General features: G+C 38.4%; 2 protein-coding genes across 4 annotated transcripts in view; both read right to left on the bottom strand.

The window, feature by feature from the left end:
* The window catches only part of ankrd34bb (ankyrin repeat domain 34Bb), a 322,103-nt gene that overhangs the window by 292,894 nt on the left and 11,872 nt on the right, over window positions 1–17,337 (bottom strand). The gene's annotated exons all lie outside the window — the stretch shown is intronic.
* zfand5a (zinc finger, AN1-type domain 5a) lies at window positions 6,594–14,210 on the bottom strand. 2 transcript variants are annotated; one of them, XM_079607072.1, is made up of 7 exons: window positions 13,968–14,100; window positions 13,500–13,558; window positions 11,745–11,903; window positions 11,239–11,338; window positions 10,985–11,088; window positions 8,057–8,188; window positions 6,594–7,967 (listed from the first exon to the last, which is right to left on the bottom strand). In XM_079607072.1, exons 3-7 carry the CDS (start codon window positions 11,899–11,901, stop codon window positions 7,819–7,821), a joined length of 642 nt encoding a protein of 213 aa, XP_079463198.1. In that variant the 5' UTR covers window positions 11,902–11,903; window positions 13,500–13,558; window positions 13,968–14,100; the 3' UTR covers window positions 6,594–7,818. The 2 variants fall into 2 exon arrangements, with proteins under 2 accessions (XP_079463198.1, XP_079463197.1); XM_079607071.1 differs by lacking the exon at window positions 13,500–13,558 and having other exon boundaries at window positions 13,968–14,210.

Here is a 17,337-nt window from a genome sequence, read left to right as displayed (position 1 = left end):
ACACTCCATCTTTGACTCCAGTGATGATGTCGCTAATATAGGCCTATCACACTAATGGCTTTAGCAAAAAACATAAAATGTGATTTGGTTCAGTGAGGGTGAGTCACATTTGACTCATATTTTCATAATATACTTACATTTGACTCACATTTTATATTAAAACATCAGTACACGATTTACTTGTAAAATTATGTTAGTAGGCCTATATCATAAATTATGATATAGGCCTACTAACATAATTTTACAAGTAAAATTTAATATACTATTTGTTTTGTAGATTAGGCCTACTCTGTTTATTTAATGATCTGAAACACTTTTGAAGTTTGTTGAACCACATTGCCAGCATTCCAGTTCTGAACTCTTTGTCAGGCAGGTCTGTCTTGTGTGTTGCATTTGCGCCACCTCTGAGCAGCATTAAACAGTCTGTATAAAGGATACCTAAGCGCTTCTGTGCCATCTTTGGAGCTTAAATTTGGCCTAATTTAGATTACCTTTTCACTTCAAAATAAAAAACAAAATTTACTCCACAAATCTAAAAACATGAATGTGTCTACAAATCTCATTAACAAACAGACACAAAAAAACTCAAAACAGTTTTGACTGACTAATATCACAAAATTAAGAAGAGCAAAGCAATTTATTAGGCTAAGTGAGATAAGATTTTGTGCCATCTATTGTTAGAAAATAAAATTTCAACTGAGGGGCATCCTTACACCATTGTAATCAATCAGTTGCACTGTTATCACGACCACAGCAACTGCTAAACACGTTTTATTTCTTTTCTACGCAGTATTATCACTAATTATGTCTGTTAATTATTTTGTAGCCCAAATTTGTGCTCTGAATCTGTTTTATAGCTTGGAGTGTCTGGTATAAACACCTTTAGTAAGCTATTTTATACACAGCTCTGTGACGAGGGAAACTGGCTGCTTATGCGTTCTGGCCCTAGGGCTTTGAAACAGACAGCATAAAGTGTGTCATAGAGTGAGAGAGAAGCCAGACGGACCGCGCAAGCAGAAGTGAGGGCGAGTGTATAAACATGGGAAAGACAATGAGGCACACAGTTGGGGAGAGAGACGAGTGAGCGCTGAGAATGAGTGAGACCGAGGCATGAGTAAAGCGCATGTGAGTGGGCGGAGCTTCTCACACAGACGCGGTGGAAGCATGTGAATGAGGAATGAGGCGGCCTGTGTCATATGCAATGACGACATAATACCCATCTAAATCCCGCCCCCTTCCTGCCAGCTCTCTCTTTTACAGAAGTGCTGAATCAGTCAAGAGCTGGATTTGTCTGGCTGGGAGTTTCCTGGCTAGACCACACAAGGTACATTACATATTTGTTAAGGCACACATAAGCACTTAACAGCAAAACTTTATCGAAATGTCATAAAGCATAAAATTTAGACCATAGGTCTTGAATGAAATAAGAACAGACAATTTTTTTTTATATATATATATTTTTTTATATTAGAATATTCCAGTATTCATCATAAATTATTTATCTACATATCATTCTTTTTTTATTATTATTATTAACAGCTTAAAGAAACTAACAGCTGCTTGAGTTCTTGCCAGGTCAAGCATTGATTGATGATAACACCAATTGTATCATCTCAACACTGGTTACCTTAAGTTCTGTATTGATTACAAAGTATTGCTACTGACCTACAAGGTTTAGGTCCTGTGTGTTTAATCGATCTTCTATCGCCCTACAATCCATCACGCTCTTTAAGGTCACAAAACTCTGGACTATTGGTTTTAGGCTACCTATATATCTGTCCACTTAAGGAGGGAGAGCGTTTACGCATTTGTCTCCTAAACTCTGGAATAGCCTTCCTGATAATGTTCGGGGCTCAAACTCACTATGTTTAAATCTAAATGAAAGACATCTCTTTAGCATTCACATAATGCATCATACTCCAGTTATATCAGATAAAATGCACAAGATTATCTTTCCTTAATGTTATGAACAGCAGCTACCAATTATTTTCCATTGCTTTTCTGTTTTACCTCGGGATACCCATCTTATGAAGAATTCAGATGCTCTAACACCTGTGAAGAGATGACTCCAACTCCTGCAAGGACTTCAGATGACCAACTCTGAATGCAAAATTTTCGTATTGTAATAATTTTGTTCACGCTTTGTAGCATTACTTCAATTAACTCATTGCCTTAAATTAATACATTTAGCTAACTGTATGATTTGCATACGTATATTTCTGAAATACATTACTTACGCAGTCACCTCTGATAACAGATCTTTCTAAATTGTAATGTGGTCACATGTGTTTTCTGTAAAGCTGCTTTGAAACGATGTGTATTGTGAAAAGCGCTATACAAACAAATGTGAATTGAACTGAATTTCATGTGCCCTTGTAATCTTTACTCAAAAAAACTTCCCCTCCCTCTTGCAGCAACATCTCTTTTCTTCTCTGATGACTGTACTGGCATGAGGGCTCACATTTGATCGCAGCAGTAGCAAACCAACATGATTCAATGAATTCTTAATGGACTAAAGCAAGTATTGCCCTGAATGTTTTCTTGTTTGAAAAGCCATGTCACTTGGATACGTCACAATAGGGAAGAAAACACTGTGACAACTTCCATTTCATGCTTCCTTTCATATGATGCAGGAAGAGTGTTGACTCCTTCAGTGAGTCAAACAGGTTCTCGTATCTGTCACTATCCCCTTTCGCATGTAACCTGACTGACTGACTGACTGGACTTCCTGCATGAGGAACACAAGCAGCTTTGTGAGCCACACCCAGACACACAAGTTAGAAGGGGGTTTTACCATGTAGTGTGAACTGATTAGCATCTTCCTGACTACGCCTCAAGGAACAAAACACACGAAACAGCACGAGAACGTTCCGGTAAAGTTGAGAAGTGAGAACATGTAAGTTTGGAGTTTCCTGCGAACTGAGAATTGTGACGGAATTGTGACGGAATGTTTGCTCGTGCGTGGTATTGTTAGGCTGAGAGGCAGGGCTTGACTAGGGCTAAAATTCAGGGCAAATCCAGATCAGCCCACGAGTTCCCCCGTGAATGTTTTTACTGAAGTTAGGGCCTTAAATTGGGGTAAATAAATTAATAGATAAAATAGAACAGGGACATAATAACATAATAAATAATGATATTATTGACTTTACTGCGAATGCAGTTAACAAACTAATATTGCATTTGACAAGGCACTGAATTTAGGATGGAGTAAAGTAAATTTGCTGCTTTTAAATTCTGTCATCATTTACTCACCATCATGTTGTTCCAAACCTGCATGACTTTCTTTCCTTTGTGAAACAGAAGATATTTTGACTTCTATTGTATGGACAAAAAAAAAAAAAAAAACCCAGACTCGAATCAAATAAAAAATATATTATTTTATGTTCAACAGAAAGAAAGTCAGGTTTGGAATGACATTAGTAAATGATGACATTTTGGGGTGAACTATCCCTTTAAAGCAATATGATTTGTAAGAAAGACATCTCTCTTTCACCAGGACGTCATTGAATTAACATTTTACTTCAATTCAAATACATTAGAAGTTAGAACTATTAAAAAGTGCATAAAGCATATTTAAAGAGAAAGAAGCTTCATCTTTAATTGATGGGATCCAGGCTTTAAAGCTGTTTTGTTAAATTATCCTTTAATTGTCCTAATGAAATTTACCATTCTTGCATAGAATCCAGAGTGTAACTGTTTCCCATGCGCTCCAATTTAAAAAACAGTGCCTCATATGGAGGAAGGGGAGGCCTCTCTCTTGCTTCTGCCTGTCAATACATGATTGACCAGTCCTTGGCAAAAACAAACAAACAAACAAACACTGTATCGGCCCCAAAGTGCGTCGGGCAACCAGGAAAATGCCTGTATGCCAGATTACCAATTCAGCCCTTTTGAGAGGGTTTTTGTGAGATCATGCTGCCCTAGTTGTGCATCTGTCATAATCTGGTTAGGCTTTGTTGACAGGCCATTCTCACTGTACACAGTAAAAAAAATTATAAACTAATTTAAACTGAAAACTAAAGTTTGCAACCTTCAAATTATCATTACACTTTTTTCACTAATTACTGATGGACAAGTTATTGTGACAAATTAACACATTTGTTTTTTTAAACTTGAAACAAAACAAAAATCTGCCAATGTGACAAGATTTTTTTTTTAATTCATAGGGGAAAAAAAGGTTATTTTTCTCACCCCACTTGCAGAATTTTTGAATTTGATTTTTTTCCCCCATATTTTAAGCATGACTTAATTTTGATGATTCATCAGAAAACAAGACTATCACATGATATTTGTGCTGCTCAAGTAAATGTTACTTGATTTAAGAATGTTTGTACAGGAATTTTAGTTTAAACTTATATATTTGCACTGGAAAACAAGACAAATATACAGAGTAAGAAAATTACTTTTTATAGTCAACATTTTTGCAGTTCATATTAGCCATCAATATCCCTTACATTCCTATTAATTTGTAACATCCCATTTAAGTCTAGTGTGTGTGTGTGTGCACACACACACACACACACACACACACACACACACACACACACACACACACACACACACACACACACACACACACACACACACACACACACACACACACACACACACACACACACACACACACACACACACACACACACACACACACACACACACATATATACACACACACACACACACACACACACTAGACTTAAATGGGATGTTACATATTAGGATATATACAGTTGCAATCAAAATTATTCAACCCCTATTGCAAATCAGGTTTATTGGCAAAATGTACAGACTTTCAGCTGTTTGCAATGAACAAATCAAACAAAAGTCATTAAAATAGCTCAACACAACAAATGTTTCAAGTGGTTTCCCCAAATGACTTCTGCTGTCTCAAAAGTATTCAACCCCTTCATGGCAAGCATCTTTAGAACTCCCTTTTGCTGTTATGACCTGCTGCTGCAAACAAGATGTATAACCAGACACCAGCTTCTGGCAGCGTTTCTGAGGAATCTTAGCCCATTCCTCGTGAGCAATGGCCTCCAGTTCAGTAATATTCTTGGGTGTGTGTGCTGCAACCGCCTTCCTCAAATCCCACCAGAGATTTTCTATGGGGTTCAAGTCAGGTGACTGTGATGGCCACTGTAGAATCTTCCAGGACTTCTTCTGCACCCACGCCGTGGTGGAATTTGAGGTATGCTTGGCATTGTCTTGTTGGAAGGTCCAATGACGCCCAAGCTTCAGCTTCCTCACTGACAGCATAACATTTTCTCCTAGGATTTTCCTGATACTTCAATAAATCCATCTTGCCTTCCACACGCTGCAGGTTTCCAGTGCCAGAGGATGCATAGCAGCCCCAGAGCATCACCACCATGCTTAACTGTAGACAGTGTGTATTTCAGCATGCTTCATTCTTCTTCCTCCAGACATAATTATCGCTGATCCAGAGGGATATATATATATTACATTTTATTGAATAATGGTCAATGTATTACAATTTCCTTCCCTTCTCCACTCTTTTGTCCTCTCTCTTAAATTTTTTCTCAAACCCTTCTTTTTTCTCGTAATGACCACAATGCCCATTTTCATTTCATTCCTTCCAGCACAAGCTTTGTAATTAGTGTTCATACGAAACTCTTTCTTTAAGCTTCTCTGCCTCATGGTCATGAGCCTAGAGCCTTGGCCTCTTCTCCTCAGCCAAACTCATGACTGTGAAGCCAATTTACATCCTCTGACTCGCACAAGTATTAACGTGAGAAGAACATGTGTGAGAAGACCCATCTGCTCCCCTGCTGAACTATTCCTAAATCCTGCTTTTAATTTAGCCACATTTATTTTTGCCCGCGATACAAAGTTCTAAGCCACACTGTTTTTCCTAATCATCTCACTTTCCAGTTCGACTTTGCCTTAAAATACATTCAGAATAACTCTTTGTACCGTCGGTGTGCCCCTCCCCCTGACGCCCGTCTACACACAGTGGCGTAGTCATCTGCCCTTAACATCTGTCACCACCCGTCACTGTGAAGTCATCCACCCAGACAGGCTTAACGCTCAGCCCCCTCTGTACAAATACTGAGAGCGGGCCACAGACGCTGACTAGTCAAGAGTCTGACAAGAACACAAACTGACTGGACCGTGTCAGACAATGATACAAAAAACATTTTCTTTCAAGGGACCGATATGTACTTTGAAAACAAGGAAAAATATATCCTGCGTTCTTGAATGAGGCTGACACTTAGGGTCCACCACACCACCTGTTGTCATTCCTTAAAAGTGACACACACCTCTCCAGCTGTTACTAGGTCAGGCGGGGATTGTCAAATCTGCTTTGGTTGCGAGTACAGAAGTGCTAAAGGTTGTAAGGACAGCTGTCGTAAAAACAGGATGTCTTTGCGTTAGCAGCTGGGACAGGTGTGCAAAACAAACGACATCTGAAAAACCATACAGGTGTAAAGGAATCCACAGTTTGGGCCCTCTGCTTTCAAATAAGAAGCGTTTTATTCAGTGTAAAAGAATGCCTAAAAATGTCTCTAATATCTGCATGGTGTTGAGGAATTTCCCCTAAAAATACAACAAATAAACAGAACAGCTTGACTGTATATTTTCTCTGTATATTTTTATTTACAATACTTTTTTAATGCCAGGTAAAAGGATTAAATGCAATACATAAATATGAACATAGTAATGGGGTTTTTTTCATACAAATTTGCATATAACTAAAGGCTTAAATTCAACATACTCTCAACAGATACATCTTTTTTTTTAAGGAAACCTCACTCCCTAAAGAAGAAAAGACGTTTATATACACAACATATGCACTCGGACTCGCTTACATTAAGATATGCAGACACACAAAAATGACAGGTGCATTGTGGGTGCATTTCAAAACCAACAAAAAGAACAATGTTTCACAGACTCAGGTCTGACTTTATGCGTATACTATTGCGGTGTTGCAAATGCACTAAGGAGGGTCAGCTCATCTCGTTTTGACAACAGGAAGAAGGGCTTGTGCGCAAAATTCCCCCCGTGCGCACACATACGCTCACACGGAAACCGACTGCACCACCTCACAGTCTTATTAAAAAGTCTACGTAATGTTCACACAAAATTAAAACTCCCAGACCACTGAAACTCTAAAGCGCAGTTGTGACAGATTGAAGGTTATTGGTTCTAGAATGTGGGAACAGAGTTGCCAACAACAGATGAATCTCAATCTTTCATTCTAAAACAAAGAAAAGGTATGATGTCACAGTAGCAAGTTCACATTCTAAAATAATGCTAAAAAAAACAGCCTTGACGACTGGGCGGCCCCACATTCCAAGTAATTTTGTTAGAATGACAAACTGCAGTTTAACAGACCAACACATGCAGCACATACCATCAGGTAGAGCTTTGACACATCTCTTGAAAATCCAGCGTCTTTCATGATAAGACAAAAGGCTAAACAACACTACTTACTCGGAAACTAAACGGCCACGTTTTGGCACAGAGTATCTGCCACTCCCATTGCATGAGGACGGGAACAAGCAAAAAAGAAACACAAAAAACAGCTAAAATTTCCTGAAAGGTGTCCTATGCTTTAGGGGGGGGGGGGAGAATTTGCAATAATAACTAGCATAAAACACCATAGAGAGGGAAATAAAAATTAAAAAAACGGATAGAAATTAATACCTATAAGAAAACAAAATTCTGTCAGATCGTTCATGCACGAGCCTCAGACGGTACAGTTCTCTCGTTTTCTTCTTGAGGTGATCGAAAAACACAAGTCCGTTTTTCAAGTCGTCCATTTTATCCACCAGTGTTCTTGAAGAAAGAGGGAAAATCTTATATTCTCTGGATTTTATCGGCAACTACAACTGGATTCTCCTTGCGGATCTTAGCAGCGGCTTCCGCCTTGTAATCGTACGTGCAGTTGTGCTTGTCAGAGTACCGGTGAATTCCACAGAACAGATTACCACATCGACAGTCAAAACCTGAAACACAAGAGAAAACATAAGACCTCCGTTCATAGATGCGTATGACTGTCAAACTAATAACAGAGTGACCAATCCATGAGCCTCACCTGTTAGGCCGACTCTCTTACGGCAGGTAAAGCATCTATTTTTCTTAGGTTTGATGGAGTCTGGGATCTTGTCCTCGTCGCTTCCCTGAGCCACAGCGATGGGGGAGTAGGAGGAGGTGGGCTGTGTTATAACTGTGGGAAGAAGAGAGACAAGAAGGATTGTTAAATAAAACAGTTGCAATGTGGCATGCATGGATTCTGGAAGCAGTTTGTGGGGTTTAAAGGGGAAAGAAGTACGGTCGCAATTTTATAGGGCTGTTCCTTAAAATAAGCTCTGCCACAAACCCCAAAGTCCCAATTTCTGTCAGAATTAAGTTATTAACACTGCATGAACTCGCATTAAAACTGAAGCAGACCCAAAGATGGCTCTGTTTGCTCTTGGGTCCGGGCTGACAATAAGAGTACATATCTGAAGAATGGGTATGTACGATGCAAAAAATACTTCTGAAAACATGTTGGCAATTGAATTTATAGCAGCGAAGTGCCTTTTAGTAAAAAAGAGGAACTAACAAAATAGAGCTTACTGTCTTAAGGCCCAACTACTACAAACTTCACTTCAGTACTTCCTTTGAGATTGACATTGTTAACAGAGTCTTGTAAATAAACACACCTTGCAACACCTGAATGGTTGCAGGAATGGTGATAAAACCAATAAAAGCAATCTTGCTCACTACTGTAGCTGCAAAAATTTGAAAATATATTTAGATAGCACAAGTTTTGGTCTACCAACATTCGTCAGACTTTTTTTGTTGAAAAATCCCAATACAGACATTATAAATTTGGCAGATTTTGGCATTACAGACATTTGACAGGTGCTAGTGTCAAGCCCTGGTTGTGATATGAATGAAATGTTTAGCATAATTATCTACATTTACCAATTTTAATACGTTTAACATTTCATTCTGCTTTCTAAATACTGGTGAGAAATCATGAGATCAAATACAATCCCTTTTTTCCAATGACAGCACACATTTTAACAGTATGAATCTACTAGGGATGCAAATTATCGATTAATTCATTAATCATTAATTGATTGACCTTATCGATCGATTAACGATTAACTGATAAGCGGCTATTTTCCTGAGAATGTACATTTCTCACGGTATCAATAGTGTCTTTAACATAAAAAGCAAAATATTGCTTATAAACTGAACAAAAATGCATGTTATATTGCTCAAATGATGTTTTATTGTAACAGTTGGGATATGGTACAGAATGGCATTTATGTAGTTTAACAAAATAAATTATGCACAGAAAATTAAAATACATAAAAAATAATTGTGCACTGGCTCACCTGTTGCAAACATTAAGCAACATAAAATAAATGTTAAATAAAAATCTATATGGGTAGGCTTAGCCTAAACTATATTAAGTCTACATATAATAATCTATCTGGTAAACTACTTGAAAAACTTGAAACATTAGCAGCAGCACTTATTGATGCTTGGTCTGAGAAAGGTAACGGTAAGATTACTAGACCTGGAAACTTCAAATATAGAACTGAAGGGATGTCAATTTTCACAAATTCCCATGATCGATCGTAATTTAAATTAACGATCAATTATGCGTCTGCTGCAGTGCATATGGCCAACAGCATGACAGGGTTTGTTAAAAACGCTGTTACTCACCAAATGAATGAGAATGGCTTTTAATCCAAATAAAGGGCTAGTGGGATTGTAAAATGTTTCGATGTGAATGATAATTAAATTAAATTAATTATTTAATAATCAAATATAACGACTAATAATACAACGTGTCACCAACTCAGATGCGTGCTTGCAGTGTGTTACGTTAGACGTGCACTGAAACGCACTGAAAACGGCAACTAAACCCAATGAATTCACAACGATTTAATAAAATAGTGTTCTGATGTTATGTAATATGACAGTCCCAAATTAATCATCGTTATTATTAGTCGTGCATTGCTGCTTGAGCGGCGCGCGCTGAATGAATAACCGTTGAGCACTTTGCTAGCGTGTTATTTAACTCAAATAAGCGCAACCTATATGAGATTAGTCAGATATATACAAAATAAACATGATATTACAAATTATATCTGCACAAAATGACGTGAATGCACAAGTGAACTTGAGTTACGTGCCATTCAGAATGACTCATGTTGTGGACGCGCTCTTGCTGGAACAACGCGACACGGTAACTAAACCCAAATACTTCACAATGTTTTATTACACTATTGTTCTCTTTATAATGTTATGTAATATGAGAGTCCCAATAGTCATTATTAGTCGTGCGTGCATTGCCGTTTGAGCTGCGCGCGCTAAAGATCACGCTTCAACAATTCTTAACCAAATGCATCCAATATGAGATAAATCAGATATAGATAGGCGTTCACATAATAAACTATTACAACTCACATTTGCACAAAACAAAAGGCTGCGAATGCACACGAAAACTTATAGTCATGATGAAGGTGTAAAATAGTCCCAAACATAACTCTGGCGCGCTCGCTTGTGTTTCGCGGTTGAGCAGCACGCACGCGCATGAACCTGCTTAATCGATGATCGATAAGTTTGATCGATTAATGTATTATCGACAATTAATCGATCGTCGATTAATCGTTTGCATCCCTAGAATCTACATATAGTTTTGTGAAAAAAAAAAAAAATCAAATTTCAGATTAAACTTTATAAAAAGCAAATAATTTCTAGACTATATTTTAACAGTTTGCAACAATGACAATGTAAAAGACATTCATATATATTTTTTTCGACACAATTATTTAATTCAGTTGTCTCTGCAAGTAATCACACTTAATATTTTTATATTAAGTATAAATACTTTATATTTCAGAAAGTGAGTCCATTTTGTCAACATGACAAAGTTTGAAACACCTTGTGTTACCCTCTCAAACAAGGAGCTTTATATGTCTACTTCAAAATATATTTGATCATTTTTAAGTGAAATTACCTGGTTCAATAGCCTCAGTTTTAGGAGACAAGGCCCTTTCCTCTCTAGAAATACTCATTTCTGTCATCTGTTGTGTCACCGGTAAGGAGGTTGAAGGAATACTTCTGAAAAAATAAATAAACAACAAAAGTGGGGTTTCAGCACCTGGCTTTTCTTGAAACACATGATATCATTGAAATGTCAAGCAGCTGAACATAAAATGCACCCTTTCTCAATCTGAGGTTTAACAACAAACACACACGTGAAGTACTCACTCTCTCATGGTATCTGTTCTGGGTGCAGGTGAGGCCTCTGCTTTGTTTATGCTGGCTTCTAGTCTCTGTATAGCACAGGCCTCTGCTGAGGGGCTGCCAGCTGGTCCAACAGAACACAAAGACAAATCACAAACAGAGCACAGGTGCAGCTGTGCTACAGTATACAAAAGGCCTGTGACACAAAGCAGTGCTGCCTAGTACAAAACAAGTGCAGCTTATTACAGTTTCTCAGGGAAGTCCCAACATAGAGCTTAATATTTTTCTTGAGGTCTCGAGCTTTAATACAAGTCAGCTATCACTGGTTGCAGGTGGGTCTGAAATGTCTTACAAGCAGTTCTATGGCGGTCTGTTATTGCTGTAACAACTTTAATGTCATCGTCTCCAAGAAGGGCAATGAATGAGAGCCCTTATATCATAGTATAACCAAGTTGTTTGTGTGGTCTGTAACCATAGAGAGAGCTTTCCAGGAGGTTAGACAAACAGGTTAATGTTTCAGTGTGACTTACCCAGGGGGCTCATGGGACTACGATCACTGCTTTGCTGTCTGTTCAGGTGCTCCTTATAGCACACCGAGCACATGCCATTGGTCCTGGGGTTGCCATAGAAACCACAGCCTGTGGTACACAATATAGGCACAGGACTCTGGTTTGTCTCTTGGGCCATTGCTAATATATCACAAAAGAAAAAAAGAGACAGAACAGGAATGTCTTGTTAATAATGACTGCATTGTGGTTGGGTTACATGCACATGCAATGAGTAGAGGATATTATTGTTTTCAAGGTCCTCTCAGATAAAAACTAGCTGTTAAACTATTTTAACCTACATGGACTGGGTCCCCATCATGGATGTTGCCATGTTCAGGTCACACGACCAGTCAGTTACATATGTATTATGATAATAACCATAGTGTCTGTATGTATAATACAGTGAATAAACAAGTAAAGATTACTTCAAAAAAACAATATTAACATAACAAATTAAATATGCTGAAAAGAAAGAAAATTCCCCAAAAGCAAATTACATATTTTATTAGTAGTAACAACTGGTCATGTGACCTCAACATGGCGGCACCCATGAGGGGGCCCCACTCCATGTAGAGTAAAATAACCTTTTCTAGAAAACTATCCTTAAATCATGTAGATGTACGTAATTTTAATGACATTTAACAAAAGTGCAACTAATTTCTTTGTGTAAAAATTAATTAGCACAAAAGTCACCTTGTGCACCTTTAAAGCAGAAGGGTTTAAACTTATCTAGAGTCTCTAAGCGTGAATACACTGCCCCTATAATTAAAAGGCATTGTTTTGATCTGAGCCAAAAATAAAGATACAAGCTCCTCAACCACCCTCATCAGGACAGTAATTACAGTGAAGTCAACCGTCTGACCGGACTAATACAGAGTTCTGCTGCATCTATTTCTAGCCACATCCAAACTGAACTCACTTCCAAGTCTGTATCCCAAAATAAAGTACACATAAAACAGCACGATACAAGCTCTCCCACCTAACCATGACTAAACAAACGAGTGGGTGTTAAGCGTGATATGCAATTACAGGAGGCCGTAAAGATAAGACATATTTCTAAGACTCTAATAATATTTTTAAGCAAAAGAAGCACACAAATGCTGTTAGGACAGTGTTCACGTGTTCAACCATGGAAGTCAAGGCACCGACACCAGCTGACAGACACCACACCACAGATCAATAACCGCTCACGAACACTCGTGCTAGTCAATGCTGACGGGTTAAACTACTTTAAACCTTCACCAACCGAGAATTATATGCCATTTAACAGTCTATATGACGGGACAGCCGTCTCCGTGATGGCTGTCTCAAAACCTGGCGAGTTGACTACCTAGACAGCATAATGGGGCATCATAAGCGCATGACTACCTAGGTAGGCAGCTTAATTCCGTCGAATCTCTCCGACAAGCTAAACTGGGTGGATTCCAGAAGACTGAAGGAACTGGAAAGGCAGGTAAAAGCCCAAAATAGCAAGACATCAAATATCATGACACATCCAAACGCAACCATCGCGAATATGAAGCAGCACTGGCTTTGTTTAATCTTCCCTCTTTGTCCCTTTGCTCCAGGATTTCCTCCCCAGACAGACAATCTACCCTTTGAACAAGCCCGAAACAAAAAGCTAACTGGTTTAGCCAGCTGTTTGTCTGGGTTACTAGTATCATAGAGCAGGAAAACGCGAAAAACTAAACGAGATTTCCTTGGATTTATAAAGGCACGGTCGAACAATAAACCCACCTCACAATGAAGATAATCCGTTGGATTGTGTGTCTGTTTCAAAATCCACTGTTGAAATTCTGAATAAAAAAAAGATTGAAGAACAGACGGTCGGAATTCGACTTCTAGATCAATGACCAAGATGGAAAAAAGTTGGCGATTGTCCGTGTCTTGTGTTTTATGTAGAGGCGAGTCACGTTCTGGGGCTTGTGATGTTTATGAAGGTGCTGCTGACAACTTGGGACACTTTGTTATTTTAGGGATCCACCCGTAGAACAACAAAAAAAAAGCTCAATACCTCGAGCAACCCTGGCGTTTATAGATCCCGGTGCGAGACCGCGGGTTAACTCGCTGTGCTACACGTTCTGAATCGGTAATCGTTAATCGCTCCCTTTTTCGGGGTCAGCCTCAGCCAGTCTTTCCGTGATCACAGCGACAAACCTCATATTATCACCTAAAATAAAATTCAAAAATCGTTGCGGTGCTTACCTTGGTGGATTTTAAAATCTAATCGGTCGATGAACCTCGGTTAAAAAACAGGGACTCTTCGAAAATGAGTTTGTCTTCCTCCCGAGGCTTTGTGTCGGTGATGTAAATAAGTCAATTCCTCTCCCAAGCTCTCTCTTCTTTCACTCTGTTTGTTTCCTTCTTTAGTAAAGGGGAGTGGCTGATAGCGTCATCATGTCGAGGCAGCTATTCATTGGTCACTCGACGTTTGTGGGCGGGGCCTGGAAGTCAAAGAGGGGCACACAATCCTCTTTACAATCCAAGGTTTGCCACCTACACAGATGACGACGAATTCAAACCTTCCTGATGAAAGTCTGAAGAAACCGACAAAGTCAACAACAGGCTCATGAAATTGATTTAACGGGTACATGTTGTGTGTTATACATATTCTCATTTTTATTTGGTACTTTCCACTTTTATCAGTGACAAATTTTGTGTTATCTGTCCCACACTGTTGTATCACAGCTCTTTTTGTTGTTGGCACTACAACATTTGGCATGTGTTGACACTCTGATGCCATCTTTACATTGCAAAGGTGGCACAGGAACTGCATCTGAAGTGGTGAATTACACAGACTGGTTAATTTTGCACAGAGGTGTCAGAAACACATTCACATAGGAATTACAATTGCAGAAACAATGTTATGAGAATTAGTTAGTAAGTAGGAAAATATAAATGTAGAGATAGATAAATTGATAAGTGGAAACCGAATTAGAAATATTTAGATATACTCTCTGTCAGGAAAACAGTGAAGTTTTGGCCTGTTCAGAGCAGCCTGTGTAAAAAAATATGTTTACACTGTCCGTTCTGGAAATCTTATTTCAAAGAAGTTAATTCATTTTGTTACCTCTGTTCCTGGAGATGCTGACAGCTCTCGTGTTTTTCATCACACACATACCAGGTGTCAGTCAGCAAACACTCATGTGAACATGTGAACTGTATGAACCCATGACCATTGGTGTGAGGGAGATTCCTTTCAGTGTAACCCAACTCAGTGTGTCCTGAGGGTGGCTTTTCACATGAGCAAAGGCAGAAGTTGCAATGGTTGTTTGTGAAAAGAACAGTTTTAGGTGGAGGAGGGGGATGAGTTTAAAACAAATATAGGGGAAATAAACCTGCCTGAACTAGTTTAAGTTTAGTTTGTCATACTGTGTGTGAGTGCATGTATTTGTTGTGTGTGCCAATATGCTGTACAAGGGAGTGGCTTAATCTACAGCATGTTTTTCCTTTAAAAACTGATGTTTTTGGTGTGTCAAGGCAGAAGTAGAGATCCAAGACAAACAAACACCATGTGATTTTTGCATTTTTATTACAATGCATAGATAACAGTAGGACAGTAGGTCACTCTCTTCAGTGCAAAGTAAATATGTAAATGCTGCCTTATCTGCATGCATCCCTGAGCACACAGAACCTCACTGCATTTACATTTCGAAGCTTTCAAGATATCCACATTGTCTATATATAATATGTTTCCCTTATTAATATAACTGCTCTTTATAATCCAGTTAAGTGCATGGAAGTAGTTTTGCATTTGGATCCCATTCTTGGCTGTGGGGCATGAATGGTTAGATATGGGTTTTTTCATAATTCGTGGAACATGGTGGACAAAAAGATATTGTATATTTAGACCATGACTGTGTTGTACAGTAAGGTAATTTTCCTTCCTTCCGTCTATGCTTTTACAAGTGATAAGCTCCAAAATGACTGAATACAGAGTTGAAACACAAAAATAACACTCACATGAAATGTTTTTCTATAGTGTACAGTGATTTAAGTAACCTCTTGTGCCATAAAGTGTTTGTTAGGTTGCCAACCGTGTCATAAGGTTGAGTTGTAACAGCTGCTGGTGCCATTGGCTTCCTTGTGTTGGCCCATAACAGTATCAGGATCAGATAAACACTCTGAACATCCTCAAACTCATAAACACTAAGTGTGTCTTCACCTCAAGGCAATGATGATCTAATGAATGTATTGCATTATCTCCACAGAAACACATATACACAAACCCTGTTCATTATTCATGGGGTCATGAATAAAACCTGTTAGACAAGGCTAATTTTTTTTTTAAACAAAATATTTTACTATGGAACGATAGAAATGTAAATCCATAAAATGCGCTGTTTAAACCAGCCTTGATTTACCTGTCAGTTGCTCCACTTTATTTTGACAGCTTCTTCCTGCCCTTGTAGCTGTTTCAAGCTTTCACTTTGGCTCTTCTTCCTCAAGGGAGATTTGTTGTTCAGTTGCTCAAAAGTACCCAATATTCTGACAGTTTTTCACACTATAAGTGTTTTTATTCTATTACTTTATATTAAAGTGACCCTGATTTTTTAAAATATGGTTTCAGCAATCACATCTATGCATAATTTGACATCTTCCACTTAAAAAAATAAAAATTGTTTTATCCTCATCACAGAATGATAGTCTTCAGTCAAAGGCTATTGCATCCTGTTATAATTATGAATTGTACACCTTTATTAATGTATTGATTCCCATTTTAAAAAGTTAAATGAACAAACAATCAGAGGAAAACTGTCTGAGTGCAGTAAACCAGTCAACAGACGCGAGTGTGAATATTGTTTTTTGTCCTCTATCACCAATGTGATGTAAACAAACATGAAGTATGTAATGCTAGAAAGTTTTCTTCATGTTCTAGTACACTCATCCATATTTAATCACAGGTTCAACAATTTCCACATCACAAGTTTCGTCCTGTACCTTGAGCAAATGGACAACGAAGAGTGCAAAATAGAAATTAATCATCTTTCCAGTGCAGGCTACTCTTTTCTTTTCCTGGACAGGCAGTACTGAGAATACGACCTGAATGAAAACGTGAGAGGGCACCGGCTCTTCTATAAATATAAACCTTCATCCACCCATGATATTAAATATCCTGACTATAGGATTCTTCAGAGTAATGGAATGCAGAACAGCAGCGTCGGCTCACATGACCACCTTAGGCTGGTTCTGATGACAACATTAAAAAAAGAGACACTGTATGTGACTCATAATAACAGTCACATATTGGGAGAGACATTCCACAAATGAAAGCTGCCAGCTCATAGTTTTAGTCACGTCTATTGACGCTAAATTCTTTATGGTGTATTTTTAGCATTATTTGTATTGTACTGTAGGGTTTGTCAAATACTGTTAAAGTATATAACAAACGTTTTTCTTTAAGACATGATTGGGAAAATAGGAACGTTTCTCAAAGGTGTGCCAGTGGCTGAGGGAATGAGGGAGAGAGAAAGAGGCACAGTTACAGCCTGTGTCAATCCTCCGACGATGGAATCCCCAAACGGTGTTGCTAAACTTAGCCGAGGAAAACAATCTAGCTCCCTGCAGGGCGAGC

This window comes from Phoxinus phoxinus (assembly GCF_949152265.1).
Source record: "Phoxinus phoxinus genome assembly, chromosome: 3".
Classification (NCBI taxonomy): Eukaryota; Metazoa; Chordata; class Actinopteri; order Cypriniformes; family Leuciscidae; genus Phoxinus; species Phoxinus phoxinus.
The sequence above is the reverse complement of the archived record's forward strand: the minus strand, read 5'-3'. Positions and strand labels throughout refer to the sequence as shown.